At 33.7% G+C, this 16,959-nt stretch overlaps 1 protein-coding gene across 4 annotated transcripts in view; it reads left to right on the top strand.

Moving 5' to 3' along the window:
• Nucleotides 1-16,959, top strand: part of FUT8 (fucosyltransferase 8) — a 100,975-nt gene that overhangs the window by 35,244 nt on the left and 48,772 nt on the right. For all 4 annotated transcript variants that reach the window (XM_054634732.2, XM_077180026.1, XM_077180027.1 and 1 more), the window contains 3 exons: nucleotides 7,349-7,443; nucleotides 15,073-15,204; nucleotides 16,532-16,952. In XM_054634732.2, the coding sequence (XP_054490707.1) occupies nucleotides 16,750-16,952 (203 nt within the window). In that variant the 5' untranslated portion in view covers nucleotides 7,349-7,443; nucleotides 15,073-15,204; nucleotides 16,532-16,749. The remainder of the gene's footprint in view (nucleotides 1-7,348; nucleotides 7,444-15,072; nucleotides 15,205-16,531; nucleotides 16,953-16,959) is intronic.

Genomic DNA, 16,959 nt, shown 5'->3' with positions numbered 1-16,959 from the left:
ATGTTTCATGTTTTAGTTTACCATCCAAGTATCTTTCATAACTGTTTTCTTTTTGTAGAAATGCTTGTGCTGAATCATCTTTCTTCATTTTCACATGACTGGTCATATTGTGACCTTATTGTCATCTTTCTTTCTATGTTTTACTGCTGCTTTTCATAAAAAGAAGAGTACGAGAGAAAGCAATATTAAAAGTAAAATTTATTTTCTCTATAATATATTTAATCTGTATTAACATTGACATTGGTAAGGTCTAGTTTTGAAAAAGTTTTCCCTAAATACTCCAGCAGTATGAGTTTGTTGTATATCTGCAGAATGCAGCTCTTGCTACCTACTTCCAAATGCTTACACATGCCCTGTACCATTCCAGCCAACTCCCAAATAATTGCTTTTGAAATTCTGTCAGTAAAAATATTCTCCCTAACTCTGGTGCTTCAGCAGATCAAGTTCAAGATATTAGATGTTCTTGAAGACTCTTAAGAACAGTATCAGAACTCCATCAGAAAGGGCTGAGTTCTGTTTATTTACTATATTTTGTTGCAATTTTCTTCACTTTTTTCCTTCACTTACTGAATAGATTTTCAACTGTGACCATGCCTACATAAGATCCAGACAGAAAAAGTCATATTTAAAATGAATGTGATTTGAGCTTTTGTCTGCGAAGGCTCCCTGTCCTACTCAAATGTCAGTAGCAGTTATCTGTAGAAGTGGAAGCAAGCAGCCATGACCCTTCTAGCTTGTTTTCTGAGCTTCCAGGACTTAGGTTGTTCTAAGACAGATGCAGAAAGAATATCTAAGTCTTCTTTCTTTAATATATAAAATTCTTTAAACTCAAAACATTTTAATTACGGTGACTTTCACAATCTAGTAGTGCCTTTTTAAAATCCTAATGTTTTACATCAACCAGGTCTCCCTAATTCCATGATGATTTAGTTTATAAAACTTAGTCACCTTCTGAGGCATGACATCCCTCAGAAAAACAATGTTCTTTATTTCTCAGTATCTGGTGTTAATTGATGTGCCTATTGTTTCTGATGAGTATTGTAGTTTCCTAGCTGCAAGAATTCTTCTGTCATCTTCTTTGTGAATAAAGATTTCAATGTAGTCATCAATTTAAGTTCCTTCTAGTAACTGCAAATGCATTTATTTCATTTAACTTTTCCTGCGGTGGTCCTGTATTTAATGTGCTGTAATATTCATCTCAAGCATAATTTGCACTTATGGCATCTGTGTCAAGTCTTTCAGTTCCACTGTGCTTTAAAAATATTTGATATAGTTTTTATGCATGTAAGAATTGGCTTCCCAAAACTTCTGTAGGCTGTCAATTTAGTATCTTCTAATTAAGCTTCATCATGACCTCTCTGCTTGGTTATGTGTGTCATAGGAAGCAAAAACTTGTTCATTGATATTTTACAAAGCAGCTTAAATTGTACTCCAAAGACTTCTTTTCTGCTGCTTCTAATGGTTGTGGACTTGAAGTCACCAGCTCCTTCCCACCATTTTCTAAAAGACCATCTAGTTTTCTTATAGAATTCTGTCTTTATTCTCAGCAGCCACTTCACCACAGAGCATTCAGTAGTGTTAAACAGCTTGTTATCTTATACAGGTGATATTTTATACCTTATTGTGTAACCTGCCTTCTATCCTTTAGAATCCCTGCTAGTTTCCACATAAGAAGGATGTCAGGATCATCTATTTATGGGACCATTTATTTTGTCAAAGTTTTCTTGAGGCCCCCTTGTCTGGGGGCCCCAGAGTGCTCAAAGTATTAAAAAATTTGTTTGTTGTACTTATGTGTAGACGCAGCACTTTAGGACATTGTTTGATGGTGGCCTTGGCAATGCTGGGTTAATGGTTGGACTGCATGATCTAAGAGGTCTTTTCCAACCTAAAAACTTTTATGATTGTATGAGTCTACTTGTCTGTCTAGAATTTTCTGATTTTAGCAAAACTAACTTCAAAAGCCACTGTTTCACTTAAGTTCCTCATTTACCTACCTCTATGTAGATAATCATGTGTACAATGCAGCATAATGGGGTAGCCCCTGCCTTCTAATCTACTGCTGCCATTTGTTATAATCTTCATTTGCAATTTTCAAGTGGGGGAGCAGATTGATTTTCTTGTTTCCTTGTTGCTTTTTGATTTTGTGAGTCACTAAGGGCTAGAGATGTAGATCCTTTATGCCCCCATTCCTTGTGGAACAGAACTCTAAATGCCATCCGGACTCTCCTTTAAAATCCTAGGAAATTCCATCCTGAAACTCAATTTGCTAAGGCAGGGTTGCTTGCTTTAAAAAGAATACAAAGATTTATAAACCAAAAGCCTACTATCTGTATTTGGGCCTTAGACAGACTCGAGTACAAAAGAGTGTGTGTGTGAGTGTGTGAGACTCTGGCAGGAGGTAGCTCAGAACCATGGAGAGCTCTTTTAAATTCCAGTATGGAGGATAATGGACATCCTTGATTTTTTCTTGTTATTGTTGCTAAAATTAGCCTGAGCTATTCAGGAGTGAAGGAAGCTGAAGGGCTAGAAAAAGCCTGCACTGAGAGTAGGAACAAGACCGTAATACCTGCTATAAAAGAGTAGGTGGAAAAAGCCTAACTTGCAAGTTAAGGAATTGTGAGATACTGCTGTAAAGCTGCTAAACACAGGAGCTGCTGGCTATGATAGTCACATCCTTATTATAATGTGTTCACCACAAAGGAAAATACTGCTTTTCTCACAAATAATGAGTTTATGCACAATTATTCTATGAAGGAAATGCCTTTTTGTGTGGCTGTGTAGGAAACAGTAAGAATAACACAATTTTAGGTTTTTCCTACAAGTGCTTGACTTCCAGATTGATTCAAATGGTGATTTAAAATCTTGCATTTTGTTAGTCATTATCAGTCTGAAATACTTGAATGGGATTTCACTAGAATTACCTTTGAGAAGATATGCAAATTTAATTTTTAAGTCTTTTGTTACTGTAAAGTATTAATATTGCTTTAAGAATTACAGACTTTATATGGAAAATTAATTTAAAATCTAATTTTTAGAATGTTTACCTTATAAAAAAAAAGGTATTCTTTAGTAAAAAACTTCAAGCTTGCTTTAATTGCTGTAGAAAAATTTATATATATCTGGGCACAGAGACACAAAAATCCCATCTTAAAAATAAAAGAAAATAGCTCACTCATTAAAGCTGATAGTTGCTAAACACTTGCCGTGGTTTGACAGGAAATTTATGCATTAGGGATAGTTGTTATAAATAAAAATGGGAATTCTGATTAACAGTGTAAACCTAAAGTATTAAGTTTAAAAGGACATAAAAGGAGCTAAGCAAGAAGCTAATACTTTCAAAGGTGTTTTAAACTCAGCAAGTTTTAAACTCATCTGTCATTTTTCCTTAATAATGTGTCACGCCAATTTTGAGAGGAGAAGGCATTGGCAGCATTATGTGAGGTTTGGACTTGCAGCTTCATAGTTCTGTTTTATTCTTAGCTTTACTATTGTACAAAGTGCTTTGAGTTTTTCACTTTTTTCACTTTTAAATAAATGAATAGATCTTAGATCAGTGGCACACTTGAGCTATGGGGATGGTGAGGATCACACGCAGAAAGCAATTAAATTTTGGTGGCATGGAGCACTACAAAAGCTGTAAACCAGTGTAAATTAGACAGCATGAACCTATATGCTAATACAAGTAAATGGCTACTTGAATTAGCTTGTTAGGTGCCTTTTTTGGGTTTTTTTTGTGTGTAAAGTTCTGTATCCCAAGTAAAAGGAAACTGGAGTGCCAAGGGAAATTTTTGCAGGCTAAGATTCGTATATTTTGGCGCAGTGGAATTGAAGTTAAGGCAGATACTTTTTTATCATATGGCAATATTACTATTTGCAATCCCCAGTAAAATTTGTCTTGCTCTAATAAAAATACTGCATAAAACATGGTTCAATTTGAACTAGAAAATGGTAATAAAAAAGCAAGTCTAATTATTTAGTTAATGATCCCATTTGACATTCTTTCCCTGATGTGGCCCGCTCAAAACTGTATTCCAGCATTTCTATCAAATCACCCAGACCCCAAGCCTGCCATGTATAAGAAGAAAGTCTTTTAGCTCAGTTCTGTGACTGATTTTTTTTTTCTCCCCAGCATCTGAATGCCATATAGCCTTCACTATGCTTTGATTTTGCAAAACTTCCTGGTTGCAAATATCACTTCAGTTTTCTTATGGCTGCCAAGTGTCATCCATTTTTGCATAACTATTACAAACTCAGCAGCTCTCTCATCTACCTGTTTTTCATCTTGATTTATAAACATCCAGCTGAGTTGTGAACAGACTGATGTTAAGTTTCCTGGTTATTAGATTTTTGCATGTTGCTTTGATGGCAGCCAAAAGAGAAAAGATCTTACCTCTGATCTTGCTTCTGATGTCTGCAGCCATTAAGGAATGACACGGGGAAGCAAGTGGAAAAGAAAGGAAAGTTTAGTGGAGCACTGCAGCAGAAACAAGAATGGAAAAGTCAAATATTACCTTAAGGTTGTTTCTTTTCTCCCTCTCTGTTCCTTTCCCAAGACATCCAGATGATTCTACTGATAGGGCACTGCACTTTCCCCAAGAAGAGGCGGCTGTGCTTTGGTCCCAGATGAGCGCTGAAGCGGGAGGCAAATATTCTATTAAGTCTGTTAAGAAAGGGATGCACCATTTCTGTTTGTTAACTCTCAAATGACTAATGCAGGGCAGAAAGCCTGATTCTGTTCAGCTTCTTGATTCAACTACTGTACATTTTTGAATGCATTTTTGGTGCTTTAATTAAAAGGGAATAAGCAATTGGGAGTCCTTTACTTAATGAAATCATGTATTTCAGTGGCTGTTTCCTGTATCTGTTTTGCACTTATTTGTTTAGGAACTGCTTTCTCCTACCTCATGAGCCAAATTCATCCAGGTGGAACTCCTGATTCCCAGAGTTTGTTATGTGTTTATTCACAAGTGTGAAAAACAATTCAATGTCACAAAATCTTTCTTTTTATAACACATAAACTATGTCCTTCTAAGTTCCATAGTCTGATCTTTTACTTCATTGCTTCCAAAGATTCTCTTCCTGGTTTTTTTTTTTTTGGAATGAGGCTTCTGCAAGGATTATCAGTAGATTATTAATTTATTACTGTGGAGGAAGATCATGCTTGATGTTAGAGGTTTGAAATTTTATTATTCATCAATGGCTTTTATTAGAATAGGGTTCTGTGGAGTCAACATAGTAAGTAAACAAGAGAAAATAAACCTTTACTGATTGTCCTGTTCATTTTCTGAGGTAATTTTTATTTTACAAAGACATTTCATTAGTTCAGATTAAACGAAGGTAACTTCTAACTTCACTGTGTTTCTGGTTAATGTATTATCCTAGTAGTTAAAAAGGACTGTAAAAGTGAAAACTGTTTTATCCATTGCTTATTAAAATGAATCCATATATGTAATTTCCTTGGAGGAGTGCATTGTTTCTGTAATTGACTCTTTTATCATTCTAAAAGAAGAATCACCAATAAGTTTTTGTCTGCTTGACAGAACATCTTGTATATATTTGTCAAGTACTCTGCTCTTTTTCTTTCAAGGTACAATTCCCTCTTTTGTTCCAAATAACATTGATTTAAAAAAAAAGAAGAGAAATTACTGTATCTTTTTTAAGCTTTCAAATGTAATATGCTACAAGAAATATGAGCACTTATATTTATTACTGTATCTAATATGAAGGAGTGCTTATTATTTTCAAAATGTAATTTGTTACTACTGATGTACTGTTGATTCTTTTATCTAGTTTAGAAAAGTAATTACTTCTGATTAGATTCTTAACCCCTGATAAACTCTTTCAAGGTCAATGCTCTATGTATAGCTTTAGGTTAAAAGCCCCCTAGGGCTGTGGGAATGGACTCCTCCAAGCCACTGCTGTTGTGATAACTGAACCTTTAGGTGTTCATGTAGCATAATGTTGAGGAATATTTGGTCTCTGATACTAAAAGTACCTAAATTGGTGGTTTGATAGTTTGCTTTTTATCTCTAACCAGAAGCTATGTAGTTGAAGTAGGATTAGTACTTAACTCCATTGTGTTTTTTGTTATGGTGTGTGTGTCCTTTTTTTCTTCCAGTAGAAATAAATTTAGTAACTACAGGGGCATAGGACCCTGAATTTGCCATAATTTTTATGTGGTTCACCTTAGGCATTCTCCATGTAATTAGCTCTTCAAAGGAAACCAAATGTTTTTTAATTGAAAAAGTGCTCAGTTTTATTAGAGTAACAGTTAGGATAATTAACACTTTAAGTTTTGCAAACTCAGTGAATAGGGAAGAAAGAAAAAAAGGGAAAAAAATGTTTACTAGGTTTTTTCTGCCCACATTATCATTGTGAGTGTACTGTTGCTTCTACTTGCTCACAGTTAATTCAGTGTCTTTAAGCCTTGAACTGCATGAAGAAAGCTTATGTTTCTTTGGAAGATAGCAGGAATTTCCTTGAAATTTTGGAAGTTGTATTCTTTTGCTATGGAATACTTTTAAAGAGCTGTTCAACTTATTTGTATTTTGTTTTCTCCAAATTTCCAGATCTGTGATTATTCTAGTGAATTTTAAAATTTTGATTGAAAGAAAATTATTTCCAAGGTTTCCTTAACATATTCATAATTTTTATAAAGGATAAAAATACATAAATGATAAAAGATATGAGAGAATATATTAATATTCTTCTATTAATTTTATTAAAATTAAGGTTAAATATTCTATCTTGGATTTTATTTTTTATTTTTTTCCATTTCAAAGTTTTGCCTGATATTTTGAACAGGGAGTAATGCTTAGAGAGGGGTAAACAATTATTTGACAAAACTGCTAAGTGGCTGAACTGCTTTAATTGATTATGCAGATTTATATCTCTCATTCAACATGTACAACATCTTTCAGCTGCAAATTTGATGGTATCTGTAAATATTAATGAATCAACTTCAAACATAATTTTGAAGTTTGCAAATATTGACAAGGGAAATTGGGGCCTGGTGAGACTGACTTGTAAAATGTACTCATAAAATCAATACAGAGCCTAAAATATTCTTTGATTTAATTCTTTGGTTACTAGATCACATTGTATCTTAATCTAGATATTATGAAAGATGGTGGTTAAAAATGTTCTGATTGAGTGATTGATCTTTGTGGATCAATTGTGGATTGATCTTTGTGGATCTTTGTGATTAGCTAAATAACAAGCAGAAAATGTGGTATTTTAAAAGAAAGCATTAGATTCTTTCTCACTCTTATGATAAAGAGTAAGTCAAAAGGAAGTTGTTCTTACAGAATGTGAAATTGAAGGGACTTCTTTTTTTTCTTTCAAACAGTTACTAATCTCACTGACTGCTGGAATAGTGGAATTACATGTTAACCTCCAAGCTCCATGATGCAGTTGTGTTTCCTTCCTTCTGTTGTGGACAGGGTAAGCCATTCTTCAAATGTGTCACAAAGTTAGGATTTTTTAAAATGTACTGCTGTTTATGTGACTGATAAAATACATTGTATATTTGCATGTTAATGCCTTTTAGAATAATATTTTTTACACACCAAAATCTGTAAAAGTTATTTTATTTCATGGAATCACTTCATAGCTGGCTTTAGGAAGTTTCTTTGGGGATCTTCTAGCCTAACTCCAGTGATCAAGGTAGGGTTGAATGGAGTTCATTGCCTGGGTCTTTGCCTAGCCTCCCAGGATGGAGACTTCACTGACACTTTTTGCTGCATTTTCACCAGTGTGACCATTCGATGTTCTAAATACAAAGAATTTAATCCAACGTGACATGTTGTATAGAATAAGCTATCATGGGAACTTTTAATAATGAACTGGTTTTTTGGTCATGAGAAATGAATAACTAGAAATTGTCCTGCAGATTTATTTTACTAGATATTTTGAATCAATCTTTTCTACTTTTTCAAAAAATTTGCATCAAACATTTGTATTTATCATAGCTACTTTTTTTTTTTTTTGAGGAATCATTTCCATTAACATCTGATTGGTTTATTGATGTGAAACTTCCTAAGTATGTGGGTTTTGGTTTTGTGGGCTTTTTTTTGTTTGTTTTGGCTTCATTTTGTTTTGGTTTTGTTTCTGTTTTTTTTTTTTTTTTTAATGGTGAATATTTAGACTTGCAAAGGATAAAAATCCAGAAATTACCTGAGTAATTTGTACCATTTTGAACAGCAAGAAGGTAAGGTAAAGGAATATAATAAAATAGAAAGTAATATTGGAAATTATTTTGGGTTGAAAGAGCTAAGACCAAGGCCTTTTTCAGTGCTTCAAAGATTATTATTCTTGATAACAACTCAGGTATTTGTAGTAGTTAGGGATCACTGATGGAGGAGGAGGAGGCTTATAGGAAATAATTGCATGCATTCCTTAATTACTTTCCTACATGATTCTGATTGAGCTTAGACTTGTGAGGGAAATTGCACTTATTATTCTCTCAGCTTCAGTTTTTCTGCTACGCACCCCCTTAAGAACTAGAAAAAAGCCGTAGCCACCTTGGTTTGGTGATCTCTGTTTTGTCTTTTTAGGAAATTTATTAATGCTGCTCTGGTTGCAAATGAAGCAACTCTTGAACTGTTGATGATCTCTTACTTTGTATTCTACATGTGCTCATCCTGTTGATTTATTTTGGTTGCATCAGTAAATATTGACTTCCTAAAATAAGAATAAATGTCACAAGATTACTAATTGGTCGTTCTGAATATTTGTCTATTTAGTCCTTTGCCTTCCATTCTGAAGGTGTTTTCATTTCAAATTTTTGCAAAGCTGTTAACAGGTATAAAATACCTGTTAAATTGAAAATAGTTTCTGTGCTGCTCAGCTGAGCATTTTGCATCAAATACACACTATAAGCTCCAAAATAATACCAGAATCTTCCCCTACATTCCCCTGCTTTGAATGTTTTGTCTGTATTATAATATGTATTGTGCTAAAGATTCTAAATGAATCTTCAGATGACTCATCTCAAGTTGATAATCTTGCTTTTAGACTTGAGGTTTTAATTCCTCAGGTCCTATTAATTTAGCTTCTTCTTAGTCTCTGTAAGTCTGAAAAATCATCAAGCTTCTATATTCCGTGACAGAACCTCTTCAGTGAAATTTCAGGAAGGATAAATCACATTGTGTCTTTCTCCAAAGCTTGTTCTGATTGGTTAAGATTTTGTTTTCTAACCAAATGAGTGGCCCTGCAGCTTTGACACAGTTAAGGAAGTCCCTCAGTACCATCTCTTTCTTCTCAAATGTTTAATTTGAGAATAATCTGCAGATTATATCAGACGCATAGGTGTATTTATTCATGTACAAATGTAAGGGACTATATGAAGATAATATTATGCAAATGGCTCAGGGCAATCTGTACAGATATAAAATTAGACTTTTACAGAGAGAAACTCTAGTAAAGAGGGAGTTGTGCATGTATGAGTAAATAGTGAGCGAGTCTGTCTACTAATGGCCTATGATGTATGTAAATAGAAGTTAAGAAAAAAGAAGTAAATTTCTACAATAATTAAGTATGTATATGGAATACTATGAATTTTATATCCTTGTTCCAGAAAAAGAGGAAGTGGATAGTTTTTATGGGGAGAAAATTATAACTAAACAGTGAGCTTGACAAGGAAACTAAATGAACTTCATTTTGGATACTTCAAGAACACAAGCATTAATACATGCTCTGTCAATGGGTTTCTGTTCTCTGGTTGAAGAAAACAATAGATATAATTTGTATGTTAATAAAGGTAATTAAAAAGTTATAGATGAATGAAATGCTTTCCAAATTGTTTCCAGTCACGATTCTAAAAATGTTTGTGACTAAATGGGAAAAGGTCTCTTGGGATTGATATATATGAATGCTAGAATTAGAAATAATTACCAGTCCTGGCTTGATCACAGTAGTGTGCAAAGCATGGAGAAAAATTTCAAAGAAATGATGGTTAACAAAGTAGAGGTAGATATAAATGGGAAATTAGATAAATGCTGCATACAATTGTTATCAAATATTTTTTGATCTGTATTATTTCGGTTTTACTTACTGTTTCAATGGGGTCAATTTCGCAATGAAACACAATTGGGGAGATAATGTGTATGTATCCCTTTCAGCATTTCTTGGCACATAGAAAGTTCTATATTGAGTGAGAGAAATTGTGGATGAAAATAGAATCATTTGTTGGAAAAGGAAGTAGCTGAAGGGATGAAGTGACAGGGACTTGTGCTGCAAGGAAGAGTATCAACCTGGAGGAGAAACCCTGTTAATGCAATTGATTATATGTGTTATTCATCTTGGATATTTTCAGTAGTGACAATGTCACAAAAAATATAATAGTTTATAGTGAAATATAGGTCACAAAATAGAGGAGGGTTCTGATGGGGTCAGAAAAATGTACAAGCGTTTTTTATGTGGTATACTGCAGTGGTAGAATGGGATAAAGTGTAATAACATAAAAAGGATGAAAAATAACAATTTCTCTATCTAAAATAGGAGCTTATAACTTTGAAGAGAGAGAGATGCAAAAAGGTTTGAATGTATTATGTCCTTGTAAAATGGTTGCTGACTGCCAGAGCAAAGCAGCCATAAAAAGAGAAATCCTGTTTTGGGATACATCACACGAGGCAGGTCCAAGAGAGAAAAGCAAGTATTTGGTTCATATGAGACACCAGCAATGCCTTATGTTACATGCAGAATTTTGATTCAATTACTGTGTAAGTCTTCATAAAGAATGCATTGCATACATTGTGATTAATATTTGTAAGGTTTGCTTATTTTTATCAAACACTACAGCAGGATTTACTTGTTACTTTTGTCCTTTGATCCTTAGTTTTATTTTAATATCCTAAAAGGATTATTTCCTTAGGCTCTAATCCTTTGTCAGAGGCTGTGCCATCACATTATTCTTAAATAGGAACTGGAATCAGAAAGTTGGTTTTAATTTTCATTTTTATGAGAGTACAACAGGCTAACATTACTTAGAGTAGAATACTTTCATAAGAAGGTAGTTTTAGTTAGTGAAATCTTAAAAATATGAAATCTTAATATCTTTTAAGTTTACTTTTAAGAGAAACTAACAATGTTCTGAGGATTCAGTGTAAGTTGTAAGTCTGCTGTAACATGCTATTTAAGTGTCTCACAGTTAATGGTAAGTCATTGTGATGGCTCTTAGAGTGGAATGAATTTCATGTTTTGTACATTGTACAATTTTAGATGATGTACATGCCTTAAATATAGTCCCGTATATGTTAGCTAAAGTGATGTGTGTGTTTTACTTTTTGAGTAATTTTCTCCCTTTCAGCTTACATAAGGTACACTTTTTTCCTAGGCCAGTAGGTGGTTGAGCCAAAAGTAGACTTGCTTAGTTTGCTTGGAATTTAATCTAAAATTACTTGAAACTGTACATTGCCAAGAAAAATCATAATGCTATTCTAGGACTGTAATTCTGTAGGAAGCAGAAATGCACAAGGAGAAAATACACACTGCATCACTGAATTTACTATTGAAAGCATGTTTGGAATAGTGCATTAAAAAGAGCCTTATTTAAGCTATAGAAGAATTTGAAATTATATAGTATTGAGCTATTAAATTTTTTAATTCTTAAGTACCTTTTAAAGCTTTAAAATAACTTGAAGGCTTTGTGGGAGCAAGATGAAGAAAGATAGTATTTTTTTATTTTTGATTATTCTTTTTTTTTGATTAATCATTTTTGCTATAGCAAAATATTTTTGCTATGGCAAAATAACTTTGACATGGATACACATTATTTCTCATTAAGATATTGGTGCTATGCTTATTGGTGCTATGCTTCAGTCACTTTTTTAGTTATCATTTAAATCAAGTCTCTTTAGTGTTTCATTTAGTTGTTTTCACTTAGTCATTCAGTGCATCCCATTGTCGCAATGTTTTTTAACCAAATTTTTGCTGTTAATTTGGCAACAATACTTTTTCACATTCTTACAATCAACTGTGGCTTACATGTGCACAATTTGATTTCCCAATTAAGGCTTGAAGCAGACCCTTATTTTAGGTAAATATTCTGTCTCTTCTTCATGGAGTCTAAATAAGTTTGTGACACTAACCACATTTTCTGTGCTATGCACTTACAATAAATAAATTTTGACTTGAATTCCTTTCTCACAATGTTATTTTACATTCAATTGATGCATTGAACATTATGTATTCCCAATGATTTATGGTAGCCACTACTTACCAGACCTATTTTATTTCATAGCTAATGCTGCAAATTTTGTAGTGACTTTTTATAATAAACCTACAAGATTAAATTAAACCTGAAAAATAGCTTACTGTACGTGATGCTTTCAACTCAGCATTTGCTTTTAATGTTATTTCATTTTTATTCTACAAAACTTTTTCCTGATATTGGATTGATGTCTTTAGTAGCTGAAGTAACAAATCAATTTATAAGGAGTGATAGAGAACTTCTACATTTAAAACCAAAAAGCATTAATTTTAATCAACATCACTGTGCTGTTTATTTCTCATTATGTTGAGAAAATTTTATAGATATCTGTAGTCTTTTCATCTTCTCTCTCAGGGAACCAGGAGACCTTTTAAATTTGTATATGGAAGACTTTGCACTGTTAATGTCATACCAAATTGCTTTATTTCATGGCAGCTAAAAGTTGTGTCTTTACAAGCATGCATTGAGGAATGACTGAAGGTTACCAAGTTCACTGTGGCATCTGCAGTCCCACACTGATACTGGCATTAAAGCTGCTTTGATTTACTGTACTGATGGAAGCTGCTGCTCGTACTGAGCTTTGCCTTGCCTAGCACCTGTGACTGGGATTTCCGTGGTTGCTAGCTGGGCTCTTATAAATGGGACATGATTTACCTGAGGGATCAGGTTGAAAAACCCTCTTAACTGCGTGTAGTGATGAAATTTGTTAAGAAAATTAGCTTGAAAGATTGCTCTAGAGCTGCTGGGAAGAATAGAGGAACACATTCTTTTTCATTCCATATATCCAGGGTAAGCCTTTTGAAAGAGATATTTTTTTTTTTACATTATTTTAGAGAGTAACATTGTAAGAATGTAGTTGACTGTTCTCAGGATACCCTAGAAAGGAAACAAGAACTAATCTAAAATAGAAGGAAAAAATTAACTAATTACCAATATACTATGTAATGTATTTATGCCCTGGAAAATGTAAGTTTATGGGTAACTCTAATCAAATGTAAAACAAGAAATCATGCTAAATCTCAGGGGATAACTAACTACTAAATTAAAATTCATGGCTTTTTCTGGTAAAATAAAATGAACATAATATGCTTAGATACGGACCTTCACTATATAATTCTAACATAAATTTATAACACTGATAATTGCTGTTTAGGTATTTTTCTGTCTCCTCCTTAATAAAATACATTTATTGCTACTGCTCTGCCCCACCTTTTAGGTTTGATGGGCTCTTATTTAGATGTTCAGTGTCAGATGGTGTTGATAACCATGTTATGATCCATGACAGGTTTGAATTTCTGCATTTGTGGGCTGCTGCTGTGGGGTTTTTTTCTAACTAAAGGCTCATACTTTCAGTCTTGGCAGTCTTGAACTTAATTTACAGTATGAAACCTCATAAACAGCTGTAGAAAATTAAACAAGTATAAATATTGACATTACCTCTTGACTTTCTGTCAGGCAGATAGCTGTGGCATACGTCTGCATGTCTCAGAAACCTGAGACAAGCTATAAAAAATGAACAGTTTTAAAAATGTGATGATTCCTCCTTTGTTTTGATTTATATACAGATCTTGTGTGAACTTTGAAATAATGAATCACAGAATGACAGAATGGTTTGGTTGGAAGGAACCTTAAAGATCATCTAGTTCCAGCTGCCCTGCCATGAGCAGGGATGCCACTAGGTCAGGTTGCTCAAAGTTCCATCCAGCCTGGCTTTGAACTCTTCTAGAGAGGGCATATCCAGGGATACTGGATATCTCCTCCCTGGAATGTCAAATACGTTGACATTTTGCATTTCCAGACCAGTGTGAAATAAAAGAATTTGTGTGAAAGCCATGTTACAGTACAAAGTTGATAGTTAGGTGCTGTTGGAACTCATGTATAATTAGATACACCACATTTGAGATATAGGCTTTTTAATGTTTTTTTCAGAATGTATTTCCTATTCATTCAGCTAGTTTAGCATCTGTACTTTATATTTAACTCTACTGTGACCTAACTTATGAAAAGAACAGTGAAATCTTCAGAGATTGAGAGAAATCTGATAAAATTTGTGAGGACTTTGTTGCAATTAGCCCAATGCTGAACTGATATTTCATAGAATTACCAATCACAGCTAAAGCCCATTCATAACGGGCCTCAAAGGTCATTTATACACAACTCTGCACACTGATCACTGATGAACTGATTTTTTTCCCCATTTTTTTTTTCCTCATTAAACATCTTGATGACCTCCAGATGATTGCTATCAGATTTTTTCACCTCATGTTTCACCTTGTTTTCCAAACATTTATGAATATGTCTAGCTGTATGGAGTCTGCTGTGGGTGCAGAGAGGTTCCTGATTACTCTTTCCACTTAAACTGATTGTCTGGTCTTACTGTACATTTCTTCTCTTCTAATAGGGTGGGCATGAGGATCTTTCTTCTTCCATTCAGCTTAGGTTTTTTGGAACAATTTGGGAGTCTTGTTGAATGCCATTTGAAAATTCACATTGACCAAATAAATTATGTAACAATTAGAACTAGTTCTGTCTTGCCTGTGTGTTTATTTACATCTTCAAAGGAACTTTAATAAATTTATGGGGCACAATTTGTCTTTCTAAAAGTAATGTTAGTACTTTTATACTTCGATTACTTTCATCCTTATGTCTGCAGATTTATTTCATCTTATTATTTCTGCCAGTTTGGATGACACAAATATATTATTTTCCTGGTCTGTAATTACAGGGCTCCATGCTGTAGACCTTGGAAATAATTCAGTTTAGTTTTTAAATTTTCCATTCCTTTGCTACAAAGTCATTATGAGTAAGAGGTTGCACACCTCTGTTAATAATTAAACTATTGCATTCTTTAACTTCTTTAGAACTGTTGGAAGAATACCGTCTGTTCCTGATGACTTGTTATATGAATTTTGTGGATTTTTGATTGTCTGATCTGCTAACACTGTTGTTTGAGACAGACCAACGCTGCCTCTGGTAAAGAAGATATCTGATTTGTGAGTCTGCTTAAACTTATATTTTATAAAAACCAGACTGGAAAAAAAGTCAATATTTTGCTTGCAAAGTGCTCTGTAAACAATTTTGTCCCATCTTACCAGTCATTACTGGATGGTTTTTTTGCCTCTTTTAAACATATACAAACTACCCCTCTTCTCAAGATAACTTGAGAAATTTTTCAGCGCTTTCAGTGCTGTTGAAAACACTGAGCATTTTCAAGGTTAGAGTTATTGTATCTGGAAATGTGTGCTCCAGGCATATTTCCATAACTGGATGAGTTTGGAAGTTATTGCAATTTAGGAAGATTTTGCTCTAGACTTTAAATAAGTGAGAACAGAATAAAATAACTAAATGAAATTAAAAAGAAGTTAAGGTGAAAGAAGGATCAAACAGAAAAGAATAACTTGGGAGAAGGTAGATATGGATGGTATCTCAGAGGAAATACTGTGGATTTAGAGATTTGAGAATTCAAAAAATGGGTTACTTTGAAAATTGAGTCAGAATGGCATATATGTGCCCTTAAAAAAAGGTAGGAATGTTACATTGCTGAGAAAGAGGAGGAAAGGGGAGAAGTACTTAAAGAAGACTCTGGACATGCTGTCAGTTAAAATTCGATCTAGATAGATGAAGAAATTTGTTCCCTAGTAGAATATTTTGCCAAGTAGAAAATGAGTTGAGGTGATTTTTCATTCTTTTAAATGGCATGGGGTTTTTTTCGTGAGAGAAGGTATTACCTTTGAAGCATTTTTTGCTTTTTTTATAGTTTTAATAACAACAACTTGTCAAAATATGTTTGATAGTTTTGAAACAGCAGAGAAGTGTTTCTAAAGTCATGCCTGATTTTTAAATACTTGCAAATAACAAAATATACTGTTAAAATGGCTCTAACTCATTTGTTAGAGTGGCAGTCATGATAAAAATAGAGAAGACAGTTAATAAAAGTGAAAAAAATGAAGATGTATTTGTAATTAAATAAAATCTATTTGTTGATAGTAAAGGAAAATTTTAAGTTTACCAGAGTGACTTCTAAGCAATTTTAATGTCTGAAATGACACATGAAATAGTAAATATTTCTGTTATAAAAAGCAGCATTTCTTCTGGCTGTTTCAAAGCCAGGATTAATTGCACAGTCTTTCATTTGTGAATTCAGCATAATGTTCTCTGGAAAGTTAAAAGCTTTTTTCTTTGTCTCTGTGGCAGAAAGTACTAGCATTGTCAATTGTCATTCATGAATGTTAATGAAAATACATTTAGCTCAATTGCAGTCCACTGTATTTTTACATATCAGAATTATAATTTCAGATTTATTTTCATTTTTTCCTGCAGAATATAAATGAAGAATGATGCAATATTAATGCTTTCTATGTACAGCCTTATAAGAATCTTCTTTAAGGTGTTGCAGTAAGACAAACACTGAAAATAGTTTTTCTCTGGTACAATGTGTTGAAGCAGAGGAGCTGGAATTGTCCACCTTTGTACAAGCTAAGAAAATGTTTGCTATTTTGTGAGTGGAAGCAGCTCTGGAGTGAATTGAACTTCTGAAAATGCGGCCATGGACTGGTTCCTGGCGTTGGATTATGCTCATCCTCTTTGCTTGGGGAACTTTGCTGTTCTATATTGGAGGGCACCTGGTACGAGATAGCGAGCACCCAGATCACTCCAGCCGGGAGCTGTCCAAGATCCTCGCTAAGCTGGAACGGTTAAAGCAGCAAAATGAAGACTTAAGGCGCATGGCAGAATCTCTCAGGTAGGAT

The sequence above is a fragment of the Agelaius phoeniceus genome, chromosome 6, assembly GCF_051311805.1.
Source record: "Agelaius phoeniceus isolate bAgePho1 chromosome 6, bAgePho1.hap1, whole genome shotgun sequence".
NCBI lineage: Eukaryota > Metazoa > Chordata > Aves > Passeriformes > Icteridae > Agelaius > Agelaius phoeniceus.
The sequence above is the reverse complement of the archived record's forward strand: the minus strand, read 5'-3'. Positions and strand labels throughout refer to the sequence as shown.